This window comes from Bombina bombina, chromosome 1 (genome assembly GCF_027579735.1).
Source record: "Bombina bombina isolate aBomBom1 chromosome 1, aBomBom1.pri, whole genome shotgun sequence".
NCBI classification, from domain to species: domain Eukaryota; kingdom Metazoa; phylum Chordata; class Amphibia; order Anura; family Bombinatoridae; genus Bombina; species Bombina bombina.
Window position 1 is genome coordinate 183,726,025 of NC_069499.1, and position 18,567 is coordinate 183,744,591.

Sequence of the window (18,567 nt, forward strand, 5' to 3'; positions counted from 1 at the left end):
GGACCCTGGATCAGAAGGTCCTGTTTCAGAGGCAGAGACCAAGGTGGACAGGATGACATGTCCACTAGATCTGCATACCAAGTCCTGCGTGGCCATGCAGGCGCTATTAGAATCACTGATGCTCTCTCCTGTTTGATTCTGGCAATCAATCGAGGAAGCATCGGGAAGGGTGGAAACACATAAGCCATCCCGAAGGTCCAAGGTGCTGTCAAAGCATCTATCAGAACCGCTCCCGGATCCCTGGATCTGGACCCGTAACGAGGAAGCTTGGCGTTCTGTCGAGACGCCATGAGATCTATCTCTGGTTTGCCCCAACGTTGAAGAATTTGGGCAAAAACCTCCGGGTGAAGTTCCCACTCCCCCGGATGAAAAGTCTGACGACTCCACTCCCGGGATGTGGATTGCTGACAGGTGGCAAGAGTGAGACTCTGCCCAGCGAATTATCTTTGATACTTCCATCATTGCTAGGGAGCTTCTTGTCCCTCCCTGATGGTTGATGTAAGCTACAGTCGTGATGTTGTCCGACTGAAACCTGATGAACCCCCGAGTTGTTAACTGGGGCCAAGCCAGAAGGGCATTGAGAACTGCTCTCAACTCCAGAATGTTTATTGGCAGGAGACTCTCCTCCTGATTCCATTGTCCCTGAGCCTTCAGAGAATTCCAGACAGCGCCCCAACCTAGTAGGCTGGCGTCTGTTGTTACAATTGTCCAGTCTGGCCTGCTGAATGGCATCCCCCTGGACAGATGTGGCCGAGAAAGCCACCATAGAAGAGAATTTCTGGTCTCTTGATCCAGATTCAGAGTAGGGGACAAGTCTGAGTAATCCCCATTCCACTGACTTAGCATGCACAATTGCAGCGGTCTGAGATGCAGGCGTGCAAAGGGTACTATGTCCATTGCCGCTACCATTAAGCCGATCACCTCCATGCATTGAGCTACTGACGGGTGTTGAATGGAATGAAGGACACGGCATGCATTTTGAAGCTTTGTTAACCTGTCTTCTGTCAGGTAAATCTTCATTTCTACAGAATCTATAAGAGTCCCCAGGAAGGGAACTCTTGTGAGTGGAAAGAGAGAACTCTTCTTTTCGTTCACCTTCCATCCATGCGACCTTAGAAATGCCAGTACTAACTCTGTATGAGACTTGGCAGTTTGAAAGCTTGAAGCTTGTATCAGAATGTCGTCTAGGTACGGAGCTACCGAAATTCCTCGCGGTCTTAGTACCGCCAGAAGAGCACCCAGAACCTTTGTGAAGATTCTTGGAGCCGTAGCCAATCCGAATGGAAGAGCTACAAACTGGTAATGCCTGTCTAGGAAGGCAAACCTTAGATACCGGTAATGATCTTTGTGAATCGGTATGTGAAGGTAAGCATCCTTTAAATCCACTGTGGTCATGTACTGACCCTTTTGGATCATGGGTAAGATTGTCCGAATAGTTTCCATTTTGAACGATGGAACTCTTAGGAATTTGTTTAGGATCTTTAAATCCAAGATTGGCCTGAAAGTTCCCTCTTTTTTGGGAACCACAAACAGATTTGAGTAAAACCCTTGTCCTTGTTCCGACCGCGGAACCGGATGGATCACTCCCATTAGTAAAAGATCTTGTACACAGCGTAGACACGCCTCTTTCTTTATTTGGTTTGTTGACAACCTTGACAGATGAAATCTCCCTTTTGGGGGAGAGGATTTGAAGTCCAGAAGATATCCCTGAGATATGATCTCTAACGCCCAGGGATCCTGGACATCTCTTGCCCAAGCCTGGGCGAAGAGAGAAAGTCTGCCCCCCACTAGATCCGTTCCCGGATCGGGGGCCCTCAATTCATGCTGTCTTAGGGGCAGCAGCAGGTTTCCTGGCCTGCTTGCCCTTGTTCCAGGACTGGTTAGGTCTCCAGCCTTGTCTGTAGCGAGCAACAGCTCCTTCCTGTTTTGGTGCAGAGGAAGTTGATGCTGCTCCTGCTTTGAAATTACGAAAGGAACGAAAATTAGACTGTCTAGCCTTAGGTTTGGCTCTGTCTTGAGGCAGGGCATGGCCTTTACCTCCTGTAATGTCAGCGATAATTTCTTTCAACCCGGGCCCGAATAAGGTCTGCCCTTTGAAAGGTATGTTAAGTAATTTAGATTTAGAAGTAACGTCAGCTGACCAGGATTTTAGCCACAGCGCTCTGCGTGCCTGAATGGCGAATCCGGAATTCTTAGCCGTTAGCTTAGTTAAATGTACTACGGCATCCGAAATAAATGAATTAGCTAGCTTAAGTGTCTTAAGCTTGTTTGAAATCTCATCTATAGTTATTGAGTCAAGAGTCTCTTCCAGGGACTCGGACCAAAAAGCGGCCGCGGCCGTGACAGACGCAATACATGCAAGGGGTTGCAATATAAAACCTTGTTGAACAAACATTTTCTTAAGGTAACCCTCTAATTTTTTATCCATTGGATCTGAAAAGGCACAGCTATCCTCCACCGGGATAGTGGTACGCTTAGCCAGTGTAGAAACCGCTCCCTCCACCTTAGGGACCGTCTGCCATAAGTCCCGTGTGGTGGCGTCTATTGGAAACATTTTTCTAAACACAGGAGGGGGGGAAAAGGGTACACCGGGCCTATCCCACTCCTTAGTAATTATCTCTGTAAGACTCTTAGGTATAGGAAATACGTCAGTACTCGCCGGTACCGCATAGTATCTATCCAGCCTACATAATTTCTCTGGGATTGCAACGGTGTTACAATCATTTAGAGCTGCTAATACCTCCCCTAACAGTACACGGAGGTTTTCGAGTTTAAACTTAAAATTAGAAATGTCTGAATCCATTCTATTGGGATCAGAACCGTCACCTGCTGATTGAAGCTCTCCGTCCTCATGTTCAGCATACTGTGACGCAGTATCAGACATGGCCCTATTATCAACAGCGCACTCTGTTCTCACCCCAGAGTGATCACGCTTACCCCTTAGTTCTGGTAATTTAGCCAAAACTTCAGTCATAACATTAGCCATATCCTGTAATGTGATTTGTAATGGCCGCCCTGATGTACTCGGCGCTACAATATCACGCACCTCCCGAGCGAGAGATGCAGGTACTGACACGTGAGGCGAGTTAGTCGGCATAACTCTCCCCTCGTTGTTTGGTGAAATATGTTCAATTTGTACAGATTGACTTTTATTTAAAGTAGCATCAATGCAATTAGTACATAAATTTCTATTGGGCTCCACTTTGGCTTTAGCACATATAGCACAGAGATATTCCTCTGAATCAGACATGTTTAACACACTAGCAAATAAACTAGCAACTTGGAAATACTTTTCAAAGTAATTTACAATAATATGAAAACGTACTGTGCCTTTAAGAAGCACAGAAAAAAGTTATGACAGTTGAGAAATAATAAACTGAGAAACTATAACATCAAATCTTTTCCGGTAAAAACACAATTTTAGCAAAGGATTGCCCCCATTAGTAATGGATAACTAACCCTGATAGCAGAAAAAAAGTACAGAAATAAACGTTTTTTATCACAGTCAGCTACAATCTCACAGCTCTGCTGTGAGTGATTACCTCCCTCAAAATAAGTTTTGAAGACCCCTGAGCTCTGTAGAGACGAACCGGATCATGCAGGGAAGACCAGAGACTTCTGACTGAATTTTTTGATGCGTAGCAAAAGCGCCAAAATAGGCCCCTCCCCCTCACACACAACAGTGAGGGAGATCAGTAAACTGTCTTAAATTAAATAAAACGACTGCCAAGTGGAAAAAAACAGTGCCCAAAGACATTTTTTCACCCAGTACCTCAGAAAATTAAACGATTTAACATGCCAGCAAAAACGTTTAACATCAAATAAATGAAATGTCATTAGAAAGCCTGTTGCTAGTCACTGCAAATTAGGCTAAAGTCTTATGCATACAGTATTATCCCAGTGAAGTGCCATTCCCCAGAATACTGAAGTGTAAAAACATAATTTATGCTTACCTGATAAATTCCTTTCTTCTGTAGTGTGATCAGTCCACGGGTCATCATTACTTCTGGGATATTACTCCTCCCCAACAGGAAGTGCAAGAGGATTCACCCAGCAGAGCTGCATATAGCTCCTCCCCTCTACGTCACTCCCAGTCATTCGACCAAGGACCAACGAGAAAGGAAAAGCCAAGGGTGAAGTGGTGACTGGAGTATAAATTAAAAAATATTTACCTGCCTTAAAAACAGGGCGGGCCGTGGACTGATCACACTACAGAAGAAAGGAATTTATCAGGTAAGCATAAATTATGTTGTTTTCTTCTGTTAAGTGTGATCAGTCCACGGGTCATCATTACTTCTGGGATACCAATACCAAAGCAAAAGTACACGGATGACGGGAGGGATAGGCAGGCTCTTTATACAGAAGGAACCACTGCCTGAAGAACCTTTCTCCCAAAAAAAGCCTCCGATGAAGCAAAAGTGTCAAATTTGTAAAATTTGGAAAAAGTATGAAGCGAAGACCAAGTTGCAGCCTTGCAAATCTGTTCAACAGAGGCCTCATTCTTAAAGGCCCAAGTGGAAGCCACAGCTCTAGTAGAATGAGCTGTAATTCTTTCAGGAGGCTGCTGTCCAGCAGTCTCATAAGCTAAACGAATTATGCTACGAAGCCAAAAAGAAAGAGAGGTAGCGGAAGCTTTTTGACCTCTCCTCTGCCCAGAGTAAATGACAAACAGAGAAGACGTTTGTCGAAATTCCTTAGTTGCCTGTAAGTAAAATTTTAGAGCACGGACTACATCCAGGTTGTGCAGTAGACGTTCCTTCTTTGAAGAAGGATTTGGGCATAAAGAAGGAACAACAATCTCTTGATTGATATTCCTGTTAGTAACTACCTTAGGTAAGAACCCAGGTTTAGTACGCAGGACTACCTTATCCGAATGAAAAATCAAATAAGGAGAATCACAATGTAAGGCTGATAATTCAGAGACTCTTCGAGCCGAGGAAATAGCCATTAAAAATAGAACTTTCCAAGATAACAACTTTATATCAATGGAATGAAGGGGTTCAAACGGAACGCCCTGTAAAACATTAAGAACAAGGTTTAAACTCCATGGTGGAGCAACAGTTTTAAACACAGGCTTAATCCTGGTCAAAGCCTGACAAAAAGCCTGGACGTCAGGAACTTCTGACAGACGTTTGTGTAACAGAATGGACAGAGCTGAGATCTGTCCCTTTAATGAACTAGCAGATAAACCCTTTTCTAAACCTTCTTGTAGAAAAGACAATATCCTAGGAATCCTAACCTTACTCCAAGAGTAACCTTTGGATTCACACCAATATAGGTATTTACGCCATATCTTATGGTAAATCTTTCTGGTAACAGGTTTCCTAGCCTGTATTAAGGTATCAATAACTGACTCAGAAAACCCACGTCTTGATAAAATCAAGCGTTCAATTTCCAAGCAGTCAGCTTCAGAGAAGTTAGATTTTGATGTTTGAAGGGACCCTGTATCAGAAGGTCCTGCTTCAGAGGTAGAGACCAAGGTGGACAGGATGACATGTCCACCAGGTCTGCATACCAAGTCCTGCGTGGCCACGCAGGTGCTATTAGAATCACTGATGCTCTCTCTTGTTTGATTCTGGCAATCAATCGAGGAAGCAACGGGAAGGGTGGAAACACGTAAGCCATCCTGAAGTCCCAAGGTGCTGTCAGAGCATCTATCAGGACTGCTCCTGGATCCCTGGATCTGGACCCGTAACGAGGAAGCTTGGCGTTCTGTCGAGACGCCATAAGATCTATCTCTGGTTTGCCCCAACGTCGCAGTATTTGGGCAAAGACCTCCGGATGAAGTTCCCACTCCCCCGGATGAAAAGTCTGACGACTTAAGAAATCCGCCTCCCAGTTCTCCACTCCCGGGATGTGGATTGCTGACAGGTGGCAAGAGTGAGACTCTGCCCAGAGAATTATCTTTGATACTTCCATCATAGCTAGGGAGCTTCTTGTCCCTCCCTGATGGTTGATGTAAGCAACAGTCGTGATGTTGTCCGACTGAAACCTGATGAACCCCCGAGTTGTCAACTGGGGCCAAGCCAGGAGGGCATTGAGAACTGCTCTCAATTCCAGAATGTTTATTGGCAGGAGACTCTCCTCCTGACTCCATTGTCCCTGAGCCTTCAGAGAATTCCAGACGGCACCCCAACCTAGAAGGCTGGCGTCTGTTGTTACAATTGTCCAGTCTGGTCTGCTGAACGGCATCCCCCTGGACAGATGTGGCCGAGAAAGCCACCATAGAAGAGAATTTCTGGTCTCTTGATCCAGATTCAGAGAAGGGGATAAGTCTGAGTAATCCCCATTCCACTGACTTAGCATGCACAGTTGCAGTGGTCTGAGGTGTAAGCGTGCAAAGGGTACTATGTCCATTGCCGCTACCATTAAGCCGATTACCTCCATGCATTGAGCCACTGACGGGTGTTGAATGGAATGTAGGGTGCGGCAAGCACTTTGAAGTCTTGTTAGCCTGTCCTCTGTCAGGTAAATCTTCATTTCTACAGAATCTATAAGAGTCCCCAGGAAGGGAACTCTTGTGAGTGGAACGAGTGAACTCTTCTTTTCGTTCACCTTCCATCCATGTGACCTTAGAAATGCCAGCACTAACTCTGTATGAGACTTGGCAGTTTGAAAGCTTGAAGCTTGTATCAGAATGTCGTCTAGGTATGGAGCTACCGAGATTCCCCGCGGTCTTAGTACCGCCAGAAGAGCACCCAGAACCTTTGTGAAGATTCTTGGAGCTGTAGCCAATCCGAATGGAAGAGCCACAAACTGGTAATGCCTGTCTAGGAAGGCAAACCTTAGGTACCGATAATGATCTTTGTGAATCGGTATGTGAAGGTAAGCATCCTTTAAATCTACAGTAGTCATGTACTGACCCTCTTGGATCATAGGTAAAATTGTCCGAATAGTCTCCATCTTGAACGCTGGAACTCTTAGGAATTTGTTTAGGATCTTTAAGTCCAGGATTGGTCTGAAAGTTCCCTCTTTTTTGGGAACCACAAACAGATTTGAGTAAAACCCCTGTCCCTGTTCCGATCGTGGAACTGGATGGATTACTCCCATTAACAAGAGCTCTTGTACGCAGCGTAGAAACGCCTCTTTCTTTGTCTGGATTGTTGACAATCTTGACAGATGAAATCTCTCTCTTGGAGGAGAGTATTTGAAGTCCAGAAGGTATCCCTGAGATATTATCTCTAGCGCCCAGGGATCCTGGACATCTCTTGCCCAAGCCTGGGCGAAGAGAGAAAGTCTGCCCCCCACTAGATCCGATCCCGGATCGGGGGCCCTCAATTCATGCTGTTTTAGGGGCAGCAGCAGGTTTCCTGGCCTGCTTGCCCTTGTTCCAGGACTGGTTAGGTTTCCAGCCTTGTCTGTAGCGAGCAACAGCTCCTTCCTGTTTTGGTGCAGAGGAAGTTGATGCTGCTCCTGCTTTGAAATTACGAAAGGAACGAAAATTAGACTGTCTAGCCTTAACTTTGGCTTTGTCCTGAGGCAGGGCATGGCCTTTACCTCCTGTAATGTCAGCGATAATCTCTTTCAACCCGGGCCCGAATAAGGTCTGCCCTTTGAAAGGTATATTAAGCAATTTAGACTTAGAAGTAACATCAGCTGACCAGGATTTTAGCCACAGCGCCCTGCGTGCCTGAATGGCGAATCCTGAATTCTTCGCCGTAAGTTTAGTAAGATGTACTACGGCCTCCGAAATGAATGAATTAGCTAGTTTAAGGACTCTAAGCCTGTCCGTAATGTCGTCCAGAGTAGCTGAACCAATGTTCTCTTCCAGAGACTCAATCCAGAATGCCGCTGCAGCCGTGATCGGCGCAATGCATGCAAGGGGTTGCAATATAAAACCTTGTTGAACAAACATTTTCTTAAGGTAACCCTCTAACTTTTTATCCATTGGATCTGAAAAAGCACAGCTATCCTCCACCGGGATAGTGGTACGCTTAGCTAAGGTAGAAACTGCTCCCTCCACCTTAGGGACCGTTTGCCATAAGTCCCTTGTGGTGGCGTCTATTGGAAACATTTTTCTAAATATCGGAGGGGGTGAGAACGGCACACCGGGTCTATCCCACTCCTTAGTAACAATTTCAGTAAGTCTCTTAGGTATAGGAAAAACCTCAGTACTCGTCGGTACCGCAAAATATTTATCCAACCTACACATTTTCTCTGGTATTGCAACTGTGTTACAATCATTCAGAGCCGCTAACACCTCCCCTAGTAATACACGGAGGTTTTCCAGTTTAAATTTAAAATTTGAAATATCTGAATCCAGTCTGTTTGGATCAGAACCGTCACCCACAGAATGAAGTTCTCCGTCCTCATGTTCTGCCACCTGTGACGCAGTGTCTGACATGGCCCTAATATTATCAGCGCACTCTGTTCTCACCCCAGAGTGATCACGCTTACCTCTTAGATCTGGTAATTTAGCCAAAACCTCAGTCATAACAGTAGCCATATCCTGTAATGTGATTTGTAATGGCCGCCCAGATGTACTCGGCGCTACAATATCACGCACCTCCCTCTGAGCGGGAGATGTAGGTACTGACACGTGAGGCGAGTTAGTCGGCATAACTCTCCCCTCGTTGTTTGGTGAAATTTGTTCAATTTGTACAGATTGACTTTTATTTAAAGTAGCATCAATACAGTTAGTACATAAATTTCTATTGGGCTCCACTTTGGCATTGCAACAAATGACACAGGTATCATCCTCTGAATCAGACATGTTTAACACACTAGCAAATAAACTTGCAACTTGGAAATACAATTCAATTAGAATAATATTAAAACGTACTGTGCCTTTAAGAAGCACAGAAGATCTATGACAGTTGAAAATTAATAAATTGAAACAGTTATAGCCTCAATCCTTGTAAACAACACAACTTTAGCAAAGGTTTAATCCCATTAGCAAAGATAACAAATTCTGAAAGCAGGAAACAAATTACAGAATAAACGTTTTTTATCTCAGTCAAACTACAATTCTCACAGCTCTGCTGAGAGAAATTACCTCCCTCAAAATGAGTTTTGAAGACCCCTGAGCTCTGTCGAGTGAACTCTTCTTTTAGAGATGAACCGGATCATGCAGGGAATACAATGAGTTGCTGACTGAAATATTTGATGCGTAGTAAAAGCGCCAAAAAAACGGCCCCTCCCCCTCACACACAGCAGTGAGGGAGAACAGAAACTGTCAGAAAACAGATTAAGCAACTGCCAAGTGGAAAAATAGTGCCCAAACATTTATTCACTCAGTACCTCAGTAAATGAAAACGATTTTACATTCCAGCAAAAGCGTTAAACATAATCTCTAGTTATTAAACAGCTTTATGTATTTCTTACAGTGTAATTCTAGTGAAGTACCATTCCCCAGAATACTGAAGTGTAAAGTATACATACATGACATATCGGTATGCCAGGATTTTCTCATCAATTCCATTGTCAGAAAATAAAAGCTGCTACATACCTCTATGCAGATTCATCTGCCCGCTGTCCCCTGATCTGAAGTTTACCTCTCCTCAGATGGCCGAGAAACAGCAATATGATCTTAACTACTCCGGCTAAAATCATAGCAAAAACTCTGGTAGATTCTTCTTCAAACTCTGCCAGAGAGGTAATAACACACTCCGGTGCTATTTTAAAATAACAAACTTTTGATTGAAGATATAAAACTAAGTATAATCACCATAGTCCTCTCACACATCCTATCTAGTCGTTGGGTGCAAGAGAATGACTGGGAGTGACGTAGAGGGGAGGAGCTATATGCAGCTCTGCTGGGTGAATCCTCTTGCACTTCCTGTTGGGGAGGAGTAATATCCCAGAAGTAATGATGACCCGTGGACTGATCACACTTAACAGAAGAAATATACATACATGACAGCCTGATACCAGTTGCTACTACTGCATTTAAGGCTGAGCTTACATTATATCGGTATGGCAGAATTTTCTCAGTCAATTCCATTGTCAGAAAATAATATGCTGCAACATACCTCTTTGCAGATTAACCTGCCCGCTGTCCCCTGATCTGAAGTTTACCTCACTCCTCAGATGGCCGAGAACAGCAATATGATCTTAACTACTCCGGCTAAAATCATACAAAAAACTCAGGTAGATTCTTCTTCAAATTCTAACAGAGAAGGAACAACACACTCCGGTGTTATAAAATAACAAACTTTTGATTGAAGGTATAAAACTAAGTATAATCACCACAGACCTCTCACACATCCTATCTATTAGTTGGGTGCAAGAGAATGACTGGGTGTGACGTAGAGGGGAGGAGCTATATAGCAGCTCTGCTGGGTGAATCCTCTTGCACTTCTGTTGGGGAGGAGTTAATATCCCAGAAGTAATGATGACCCGTGGACTGACCACACTTAACAGGAGAAAGATAGATAATCCCTTAATTACCCATTCCCCATTTTTGCATAATCAACACAGTTATATTCAAAGGACATTTCAGTCAAAATTTAAATGTGCCTAAATGAATTACAACCTTGAATAGAAACAAATCTGCAATATACATGCAGTGGCAAAAATGCTTCTAGTAAATGTTATTGCCGTTTTAGTGTTAGCATTTTTCTCTGCATGTGCACGTGAAGCATAGCTAGATATCATCAGTGCACAAGCATTTTAAATACTGTAACTGACCATGAGCCTCAGTAGTGTTTGTATCATGTCAGCAATTAACAAATTGAGTCATTACCAAGCATCTTAGGCTTTCTGAGCAAGTGCTGGGTTTAAAATGTTGGTGCACACTTAAATACGAGAGACAGAGACACACACTCACAGTAACGAACAACCGGCTCAATACCATTGTTGAGGAATATGTGTGTGTGTGTGTGTGTGTGTGTGTGTAAGCATTTACATTCACATACTTTAGTGGAGAAAATAAAAGAAGTTCTTCATAAATGCAAACTAGATTGTAAAAGGACAAATGTATCCATTTTTCATATATATTTTGTATTAAAAAGGGACCCTAAAGGAAAAGGTTTGGAAAGTTTTATTGGCATTTAAATTGAGTTTAAATGGCCACTTCTCCAGCAATTTATAAATAAAAACAGTAGTTTTTTCACTAGCCCCATTTAGCCCACAATGCATTCCACATGAATAAAAATCCTGACTACACAGTGGTTAGCTAATAAACGCAGCATCTCATTTATATCGGTTTCTAATTGACAATAACAAAAGGAAAAAGATTATCAAGATGTTTCTCAAGGGTAAGTCATTGTATGCAGATATCTTGCACTATAAATATATAAAAACGACTAAAGTTGCTTAAAAGATAATCTACATTCCAATCACACAATATTCAAAAAGTCATAAAAAAAAAAAGGAACAGTTTTGTTTTTTACCTTGGTCTTCACTTCCTTCTTTGCATAAACTATAGCTCTGCCCAAGGCTCAGACTGATGTCATCCGATGTCTTTGCAGCATCTGTATCTCCTGCAGAGACAAGAAGTGGCATACACATGTGATCAATGTCATGGGTAACCACAATCGTTTTCAAATAAAACATTACTATAGAAAGGTACCAATGACATAGCTGTATATCAATGCATATAAAAGTAACATGGTCTTGCAAAAAGTAAATTTATGCTTACCTGATAAATAAATTTCTTCTATGGTACGACGAGTCCACGGATTCATCCTTTACTTGTGGGATATTATCCTCCTGCTAACAGGAAGTGGCAAAGAGCACCACAGCAGAGCTGTCTATATAGCTCCTCCCTTAGCTCCACCCCCCAGTCATTCAAACGAAGGTACAAGAAGAAAAAGGAGAAACTGCAAGGTGCAGAGGTGACTGAAGTTTAAATAAAAAAAATATAATCTGTCTTAAAATGACAGGGCGGGCCGTGGACATGGATGAACGGGAGGGACAAGACAGATGGTTAAACAGAAGGCACCACTGCTTGAAGAACTTTTCTCCCAAAAATAGCCTCCGAAGAAGCAAAGGTATCAAATTTGTAAATTTTGGAAAAGGTATGAAGCGAAGACCAAGTCGCAGCCTTACAAATCTGTTCAACAGAAGCATCATTTTTAAAAGCCCATGTGGAAGCCACCGCTCTAGTAGAGTGAGCTGTCCAGCAGTCTCGTATGCCAAACGGATGATGCTTTTCAGCCAAAAGGCAAGAGAGGTAGCCGTAGCTTTTTGACCTCTACGTTTTCCAGAATAGACAACAAACAAAGAAGATATTTGACCGAAATCTTTGGTTGCTTGCAAGTAAAATTTCAAAGCACGAACCACGTCCAAGAGGAAGGATTAGGACATAGAGAAGGAACAACAATTTCCTGATTAATATTCTTATTAGTAACAACCTTAGGAAGGAATCCAGGTTTCGTACGCAAAACCACCTTATCAGCATGGAAAACATCATAAGACGAGTCACATTGCAATAGTTCAGAAACTCTTCGAGCCGAAGAGATAGCAACCAAAAACAGAACTTTCCAAGATAGAAGCTTAATATCTATGGAATGCATAGGTTCAAACGGAACCCCTTGAAGAACCTTAAGAACTAAATTCAAACTCCATGGCGGAGCAACAGGTTTAAACACAGGCTTGATTCTAACTAAAGCCTGACAGAACGACTGAACGTCTGGAATATCTGCCAGACGTTTGTGCAGTAGAATTGATAAAGCAGATATCTGTCCCTTTAAGGAACTAGCTGATAGCCCCTTCTCCAATCTTTCTTGGAGAAAGGACAAAATCCTAGGAATCCTGATCTTACTCCATGAGTAGCCTTTGGATTCCCACCAATAAAGATATTTACGCCATATCTTATGATAAATTTTCCTGGTGACCGGCTTTCGAGCATGAATCAAGGTATCTATGACCGACTCCGAGAAACCCCGCTTGGATAAGATCAAGCGTTCAATCTCCAAGCAGTCATCCGCAGAGAAACTAGCTTTGGATGCTGGAACGGACCTTGAATCAGAAGGTCCTGTCTCAGTGGCAGAGTCCATGGTAGAAGAGATGACATGTCCACCGGGTCTGCATACCAAGTCCTGCGTGGCCACGCAGGTGCTATCAAAATCACAGAAGCTCTCTCCTGTTTGATTCTGGCAATCAAACGAGGAAGGAGAGGAAATAGTGGAAACACATAAGCCAGGTTGAACGACCAGGGTACTGCTAGAGCATCTATCAGTACTGCCTGAAGATCCCTTGACCTGGACCCGTAACAAGGAAGTTTGGCATTCTGACGAGACGCCATCAGATCAGATTCTGGTGTGCCCCATTGCTGAATCAAGTGTGCAAATACCTCCGGATGGAGTTCCCACTCCCCTGGATGAAAAGTCTGATGACTTAGAAAATCCGCTTCTCAGTTCTCCAATCCTGGGATATAGATTGCTGATAGATGGCAAGTGTGAGTCTCTGCCCATTGAATTATTTTGGTAACCTCTATAAAATCGCTAGAGAACTCTTTGTTCCCCACTGATGATTGATATATACTACAGTCGTGATATTGTCCGACTGGAATCTTATGAATCTGGCCGACGCCAGCTGAGGCCACGCCAGTTCTAGAATATTTAATCGGGAGGAGAGCCTCCTCCTGAGTCCACAATCCCTGTGCTTTCAGGGAATTCCAGACTGCACCCCAGCCTAATAGACTGGCGTCCGTCGTCACTACGACCCATGCTGGCCTGCGGAAACACATTACCTTGGACAGATGATCCTGTGACAACCACCAAAGAAGAGAGTCTCTGGTCTCTTGGTCCAGATTTATCTGAGGAGATAAATCTGCATAATCCCCATTCCACTGTTTGAGCATGCATAGTTGCAGTGGTCTGAGATGCAAGCGAGCAAACGGAACTATGGCCATTGCCGCTACCATTAAGCCGATTACCTCCCTACACTGAGCCACTGACGGGCGAGGAATGGAATGAAGAGCTCGGCAGATGGCTAAAAAATTTTATTTCCTGACCTCCGTCAGAAAAATTCTCATGTCCACCGAATCTATCAGAGTTCCCAGGAAAGGAACTCTTGTGAGAGGGATAAGCGAACTCTTTTGTACGTTCACCTTCCACCCATGAGATCTTAGAAAAGCCACCACGATGCCCGTGTGAGAGTTGGCTAGTTGGAAAGTTGACGCCTGGATTAAGATATCGTCCAGATAAGGCGCCACAGCTATGCCCCGCGGCCTTAGAACCGCCAGAAGGGATCCTAGCACCTTTGTGAAAATTCTGTGAGTTGTGGCCAACCCGAAGGGAAGAGCCACAAACTGGTAATGCTTGTCCAGAAAGGCGAACCTGAGGAACTGGTGATCTTTGTGGATAGGAATGTGTAGATACGGATCTTTTAAGTCCACAGTTGTCATATATTGACCCTCCTGGATCATTGGCAAAATAGAATGGTCTCCATCTTGAAGGATGGGACTGAGGAATTTGTTTAGGATCTTGAGATCCAAAATTGGTCTGAAGGTTCCCTCTTTTTTGGGAACCACAAACAGATTGGAGTAGAACCCTTGCCCCTGTTCTGTTTCCGGAACTGGGCAGATCACTCCCATGGTATATAGGTCTTCTACACAGCATAAGAACGCCTCTCTTTTTGTCTGGTTTACAGACAATTGAGAAAGATGGAATTTCCCCCTTGGGGGAGAATCTTTGAAATCTAGAAGATACCCCTGGGTTACCATTTCTAAAGCCCAGGAGTCCTGAATGTCTCTTGCCCAAGCCTGAGCGAAGAGAGAAAGTCTGCCCTCTACTAGATCCGGTCCCAGATCGGGGGCTACCCCTTCATGCTGTCTTGGTGGCAGCAGCGGGCTTCTTGGCCTGTTTATCTTTGTTCCAAGTCTGGTTAGGTCTCCAGACTGACTTGGATTGAGCAACATTCCCCTCTTGCTTTGCGGTAGGGGAAGAGGTAGAGGGACCACCTTTGAAGTTCAGAAAGGAACGAAAATTATTTTGTTTGGTCCTCATCTTATTCGTCTTATCCTGAGGAAGGGCATGGCCTTTCCCTCCAGTGATGTCTGAAATGATCTCTTTCAGTTCAGGCCCGAATAGGGTCTTACCCTTGAAAGGGATGGCTAAAAGCTTAGCTTTTGATGACACATCAGCAGACCAGGACTTAAGCCATAACGCTCTACGCGCTAAAATGGCAAAACCTGAATTCTTTGCCGCTAATTTAGCCAATTGAAAAGCGCCATCTGTAATGAAAGAATTAGCTAGCTTGAGAGCCCTAATTCTATCCAGAATATCATCTAATGGGGTCTCAACCTGAAGAGCCTCTTCCAGAGCTGCAGTAGTTACAGGAACAATGCACGCTATAGGTTGGAGAAGAAAACCTTGGTGAACAAATATTTTCTTCAGAAGACCCGCTAATTTTTTAGCCATAGGATCTTTGAAAGCACAACTGTCCTCGATAGATATATTTGTACGCTTAGCCAGGGTAGAAATAGCTCCCTCCACCTTAGGGACCGTCTGCCACAAGTCCCGCACGGCGTCAGATATGGGAACATTTTCTTAAAAGTAGGAGGGGGAGCAAACGGAATACCTGGTCTATCCAAATCCTTAGTAACAATTTCCGAAATCTTCTTAGGGACTGGAAAAAGATCAGTGTAGGCAGGAACCTCTAGGAATCTGTCCATTTAACACAATTTCTCTGGAACTACAATAGGGTCACAATCATCCAGTCGCTAAAAAACCTCACTGAGCAATAAGCGGAGGTGTTCTAGTTTAAATTTAAAAGCCGTCATATCAATCTGTCTGAGGGAACATATTTCCTGAATCAGAAATCTCTTCCTCAGCCAGCAAATCCCTCACATCAGAACATTGTGAGGGTACATCGGATATGGCTAATAAAGCGTCGGAGGGCTCAGCGTTTGTTCTCACACCAGACCTACTGCGCTTCCCCTGCAACCCAGGCAGCTTAGATAAAACCCAGGGCCTATGAATACCCAAAAACTCCCCTCGCCCATCGGGCGAGTAAATCACAAAACTTACCAGCCCGCAAGAAACTTTAATCGCCCGTGCGTATCTGCATGTAGTGTGTATATATCTTATGTAAAAAGGCAATATAAATAGTGTTATTGTAATCCCACAAAGCATTGCAGACAGAGGTCCCAATTTGAATGGCATGCAAGCTGCTTAATATTTGGGACTTAATAAAAAGGCTTTAACTTTAGAAAATATTTTTCTATCATGTACGTCTTGACTTTTTTCCCCTAAGGAAAAAAAAGATATAATTGAGCTTTTTTTTTTTTTTTTTTACTTCAGCATATGTGGGGGATTATGATTGACTAAGTATATTTAATGCTGCCACCCTTCACCCTATAGCGCTATGAGCGGTACTGCATTTAGCTGGACAATGAACAGTGACATAAGCATTTTAAAAATACTTTTTTTCCCCCTTTCTGCCCAGCTGCGTTTCAACTACTAGCGCGACTGTCAGTGCCGTGCTAGCAGATTTGACTGGGTGCATGGAGAATGGTATGTTCTCTACTAATTGGTAAAGTCAGTTTTTGGAGCATTAATAGCATCCAGAAAAATTGTGCACTGCTCTATATTGTTATGGTAGGCAGCTTGCTCGTGTACATTGTGCTGAAGTACATCAGCATAATGTACGTGAGCAAGCTGCCTACCATAACTATATAGCCACTTTAAACCATACTTCATTCATACACAGAGAAGAAACACTCACCGTTCTAGCAGGATGTATTTCCGCGCAGACAACTTTAGGGGTGGGAAGTAGCAACTGACAAGGAAGAGACCAAAAGCCATGGAGTAAGAGGAGGTCTTTGAATGCATTTAACAGAAAGAACCTCCCCTATCTACCCTCCTTTCCTGTGTGTGCGCATATGTGAAAGGCAATTTTACATTTTTTATTATTGCTTCTTATATCCCACTTAAAATGTCAGGTCGCCGCTCAGGCTGGTAACTTAAAAATTTTACTTGCCCGGAAGAAATTTAGGTCGCCATTGGCGACCGGACCGGTCTATTCATATTCCCTGAAAACCTCTGTGAGGGTAGTATTCATAACTGCGGCCATATCTTGCAGGGTGAAAGAATTAGACGCACTAGAAGTACTTGGCGTCGCTTGTGCGGGCATTAATGGTTGTGACACTTGGGGAGAATTAGATGGCAAAACCTGATTCTCTTCTGACTGAGAATCATCCTGCGACATACTTTTAGTAGCTAAAATATGTTCTTTACAATTTATTGACCTTTCAGTGCATGAGGGACACATTCTAAGTGGAGGTTCCACAATGGCTTCTAAACATATTGAACATTGAATTTCCTCAATGTCAGACATGTTGAACAGGCTAGTAATGACTACAAACAAGCATGAAAACACTTTATTTAGTGAAAAAAATAACAATCTTAAAAAACGGTACTGCGCCTTTAACCGAAAAAAAAGCACACGTTCTGCAAAACAGTCTAAACATGCACCAAATTTTTCAAAATTTTGTATGTAGACACAATATAGGTAGTTAAGATTGCACCACAAAAAAATTTAACAATTAACCCCTTAATTTGGAAACCGGATCGAAAATAGGCCCAGATCCGGAAAAAAAAACACTCAGCACCTTGCCACAGAACTGCTGTGGCCCTACCTGCCCTCTTTTCACTTTACCCTTCCTAGTACTTAGAGTAGGCAAAGAGAATGACTGGGGGTGGAGCTAAGGGAGGAGCTATATAGACAGTTCTGCTGTGGTGCTCTTTGCCACTTCCTGTTAGCAGGAGGATAATATCCCACAAGTAAAGGATGAATCCGTGGACTCGTCTTCCCTTTATAGAAGAAATATATTTCAGACAAAATGTTTTAAGGAATTACAGCAACTAGAATCTATGAATGTATTAGGCCAAAAATATCTGTTCATACCTTTGCTTGCAGATGCGGCTCCGTACCTAGACAGTCCAACCTGTTTACAGAGGGGGGGGGGGGGGGGGAGATTGTACAACAAATTTAGGTAAATATGTATAAATAATAGCTGGAATTTAAAATATGAATAAATCAGTAAAAATATTAATCCTGCTCCTGACACACTTATTACGGCTTTAACCAGTTTTATTTCTGACAAAATAAAGTATCTGGGAATTATCCTAATACACACGTTGTCAGGATTATATATGATCTTAAATATCGTCTTTTTACACCAAGTAATAACTAAACATATACTTTATTTACTATATACATACACGTACATATATGTAACATAATCCATGAGCTAGTGACGTATATATATATAACATAGTCCATGAGCTAGTGACGAATGGGATATACAATCCTACCAGGAGGGGCAAAGTTTCCCAAACCTCAAAATGCCTATAAATACACCCCTCACCACACCCACAATTCAGTTTAACAAATAGCCAAGCAGTGGGGTGATAAAGAAAGGAGTAGAAAGCATTAACAAAAGAAATTTGGAAATAAATTGTGCTTTATACAAAAAATCATAACCACTATAAAAAGGGTGGGCCTCATGGACTCTTGCCAATATGAAAGAAATGACTTTATCAGGTAAGTTCTTACATAAAATTTTGGTTTTCTTTCATATAATTGGCAAGAGTCTATGAGCTAGTGACGTATGGGATAGCAATACCCAAGATGTGGAACTCCACGCAAGAGTCACTAGAGAGGGAGGGATAAAAA

General features: G+C 43.1%; 1 protein-coding gene across 1 annotated transcript in view; it reads right to left on the reverse strand.

Moving 5' to 3' along the window:
- The window catches only part of PCNX1 (pecanex 1), a gene marked incomplete in the record, with an annotated part of 752,914 nt that overhangs the window by 644,679 nt on the left and 89,668 nt on the right, over positions 1–18,567 (reverse strand). The window contains 2 exon segments of the mRNA XM_053711389.1: positions 11,334–11,423; positions 17,797–17,836. Of these exon segments, the coding sequence (XP_053567364.1) occupies positions 11,334–11,423; positions 17,797–17,836 (130 nt within the window).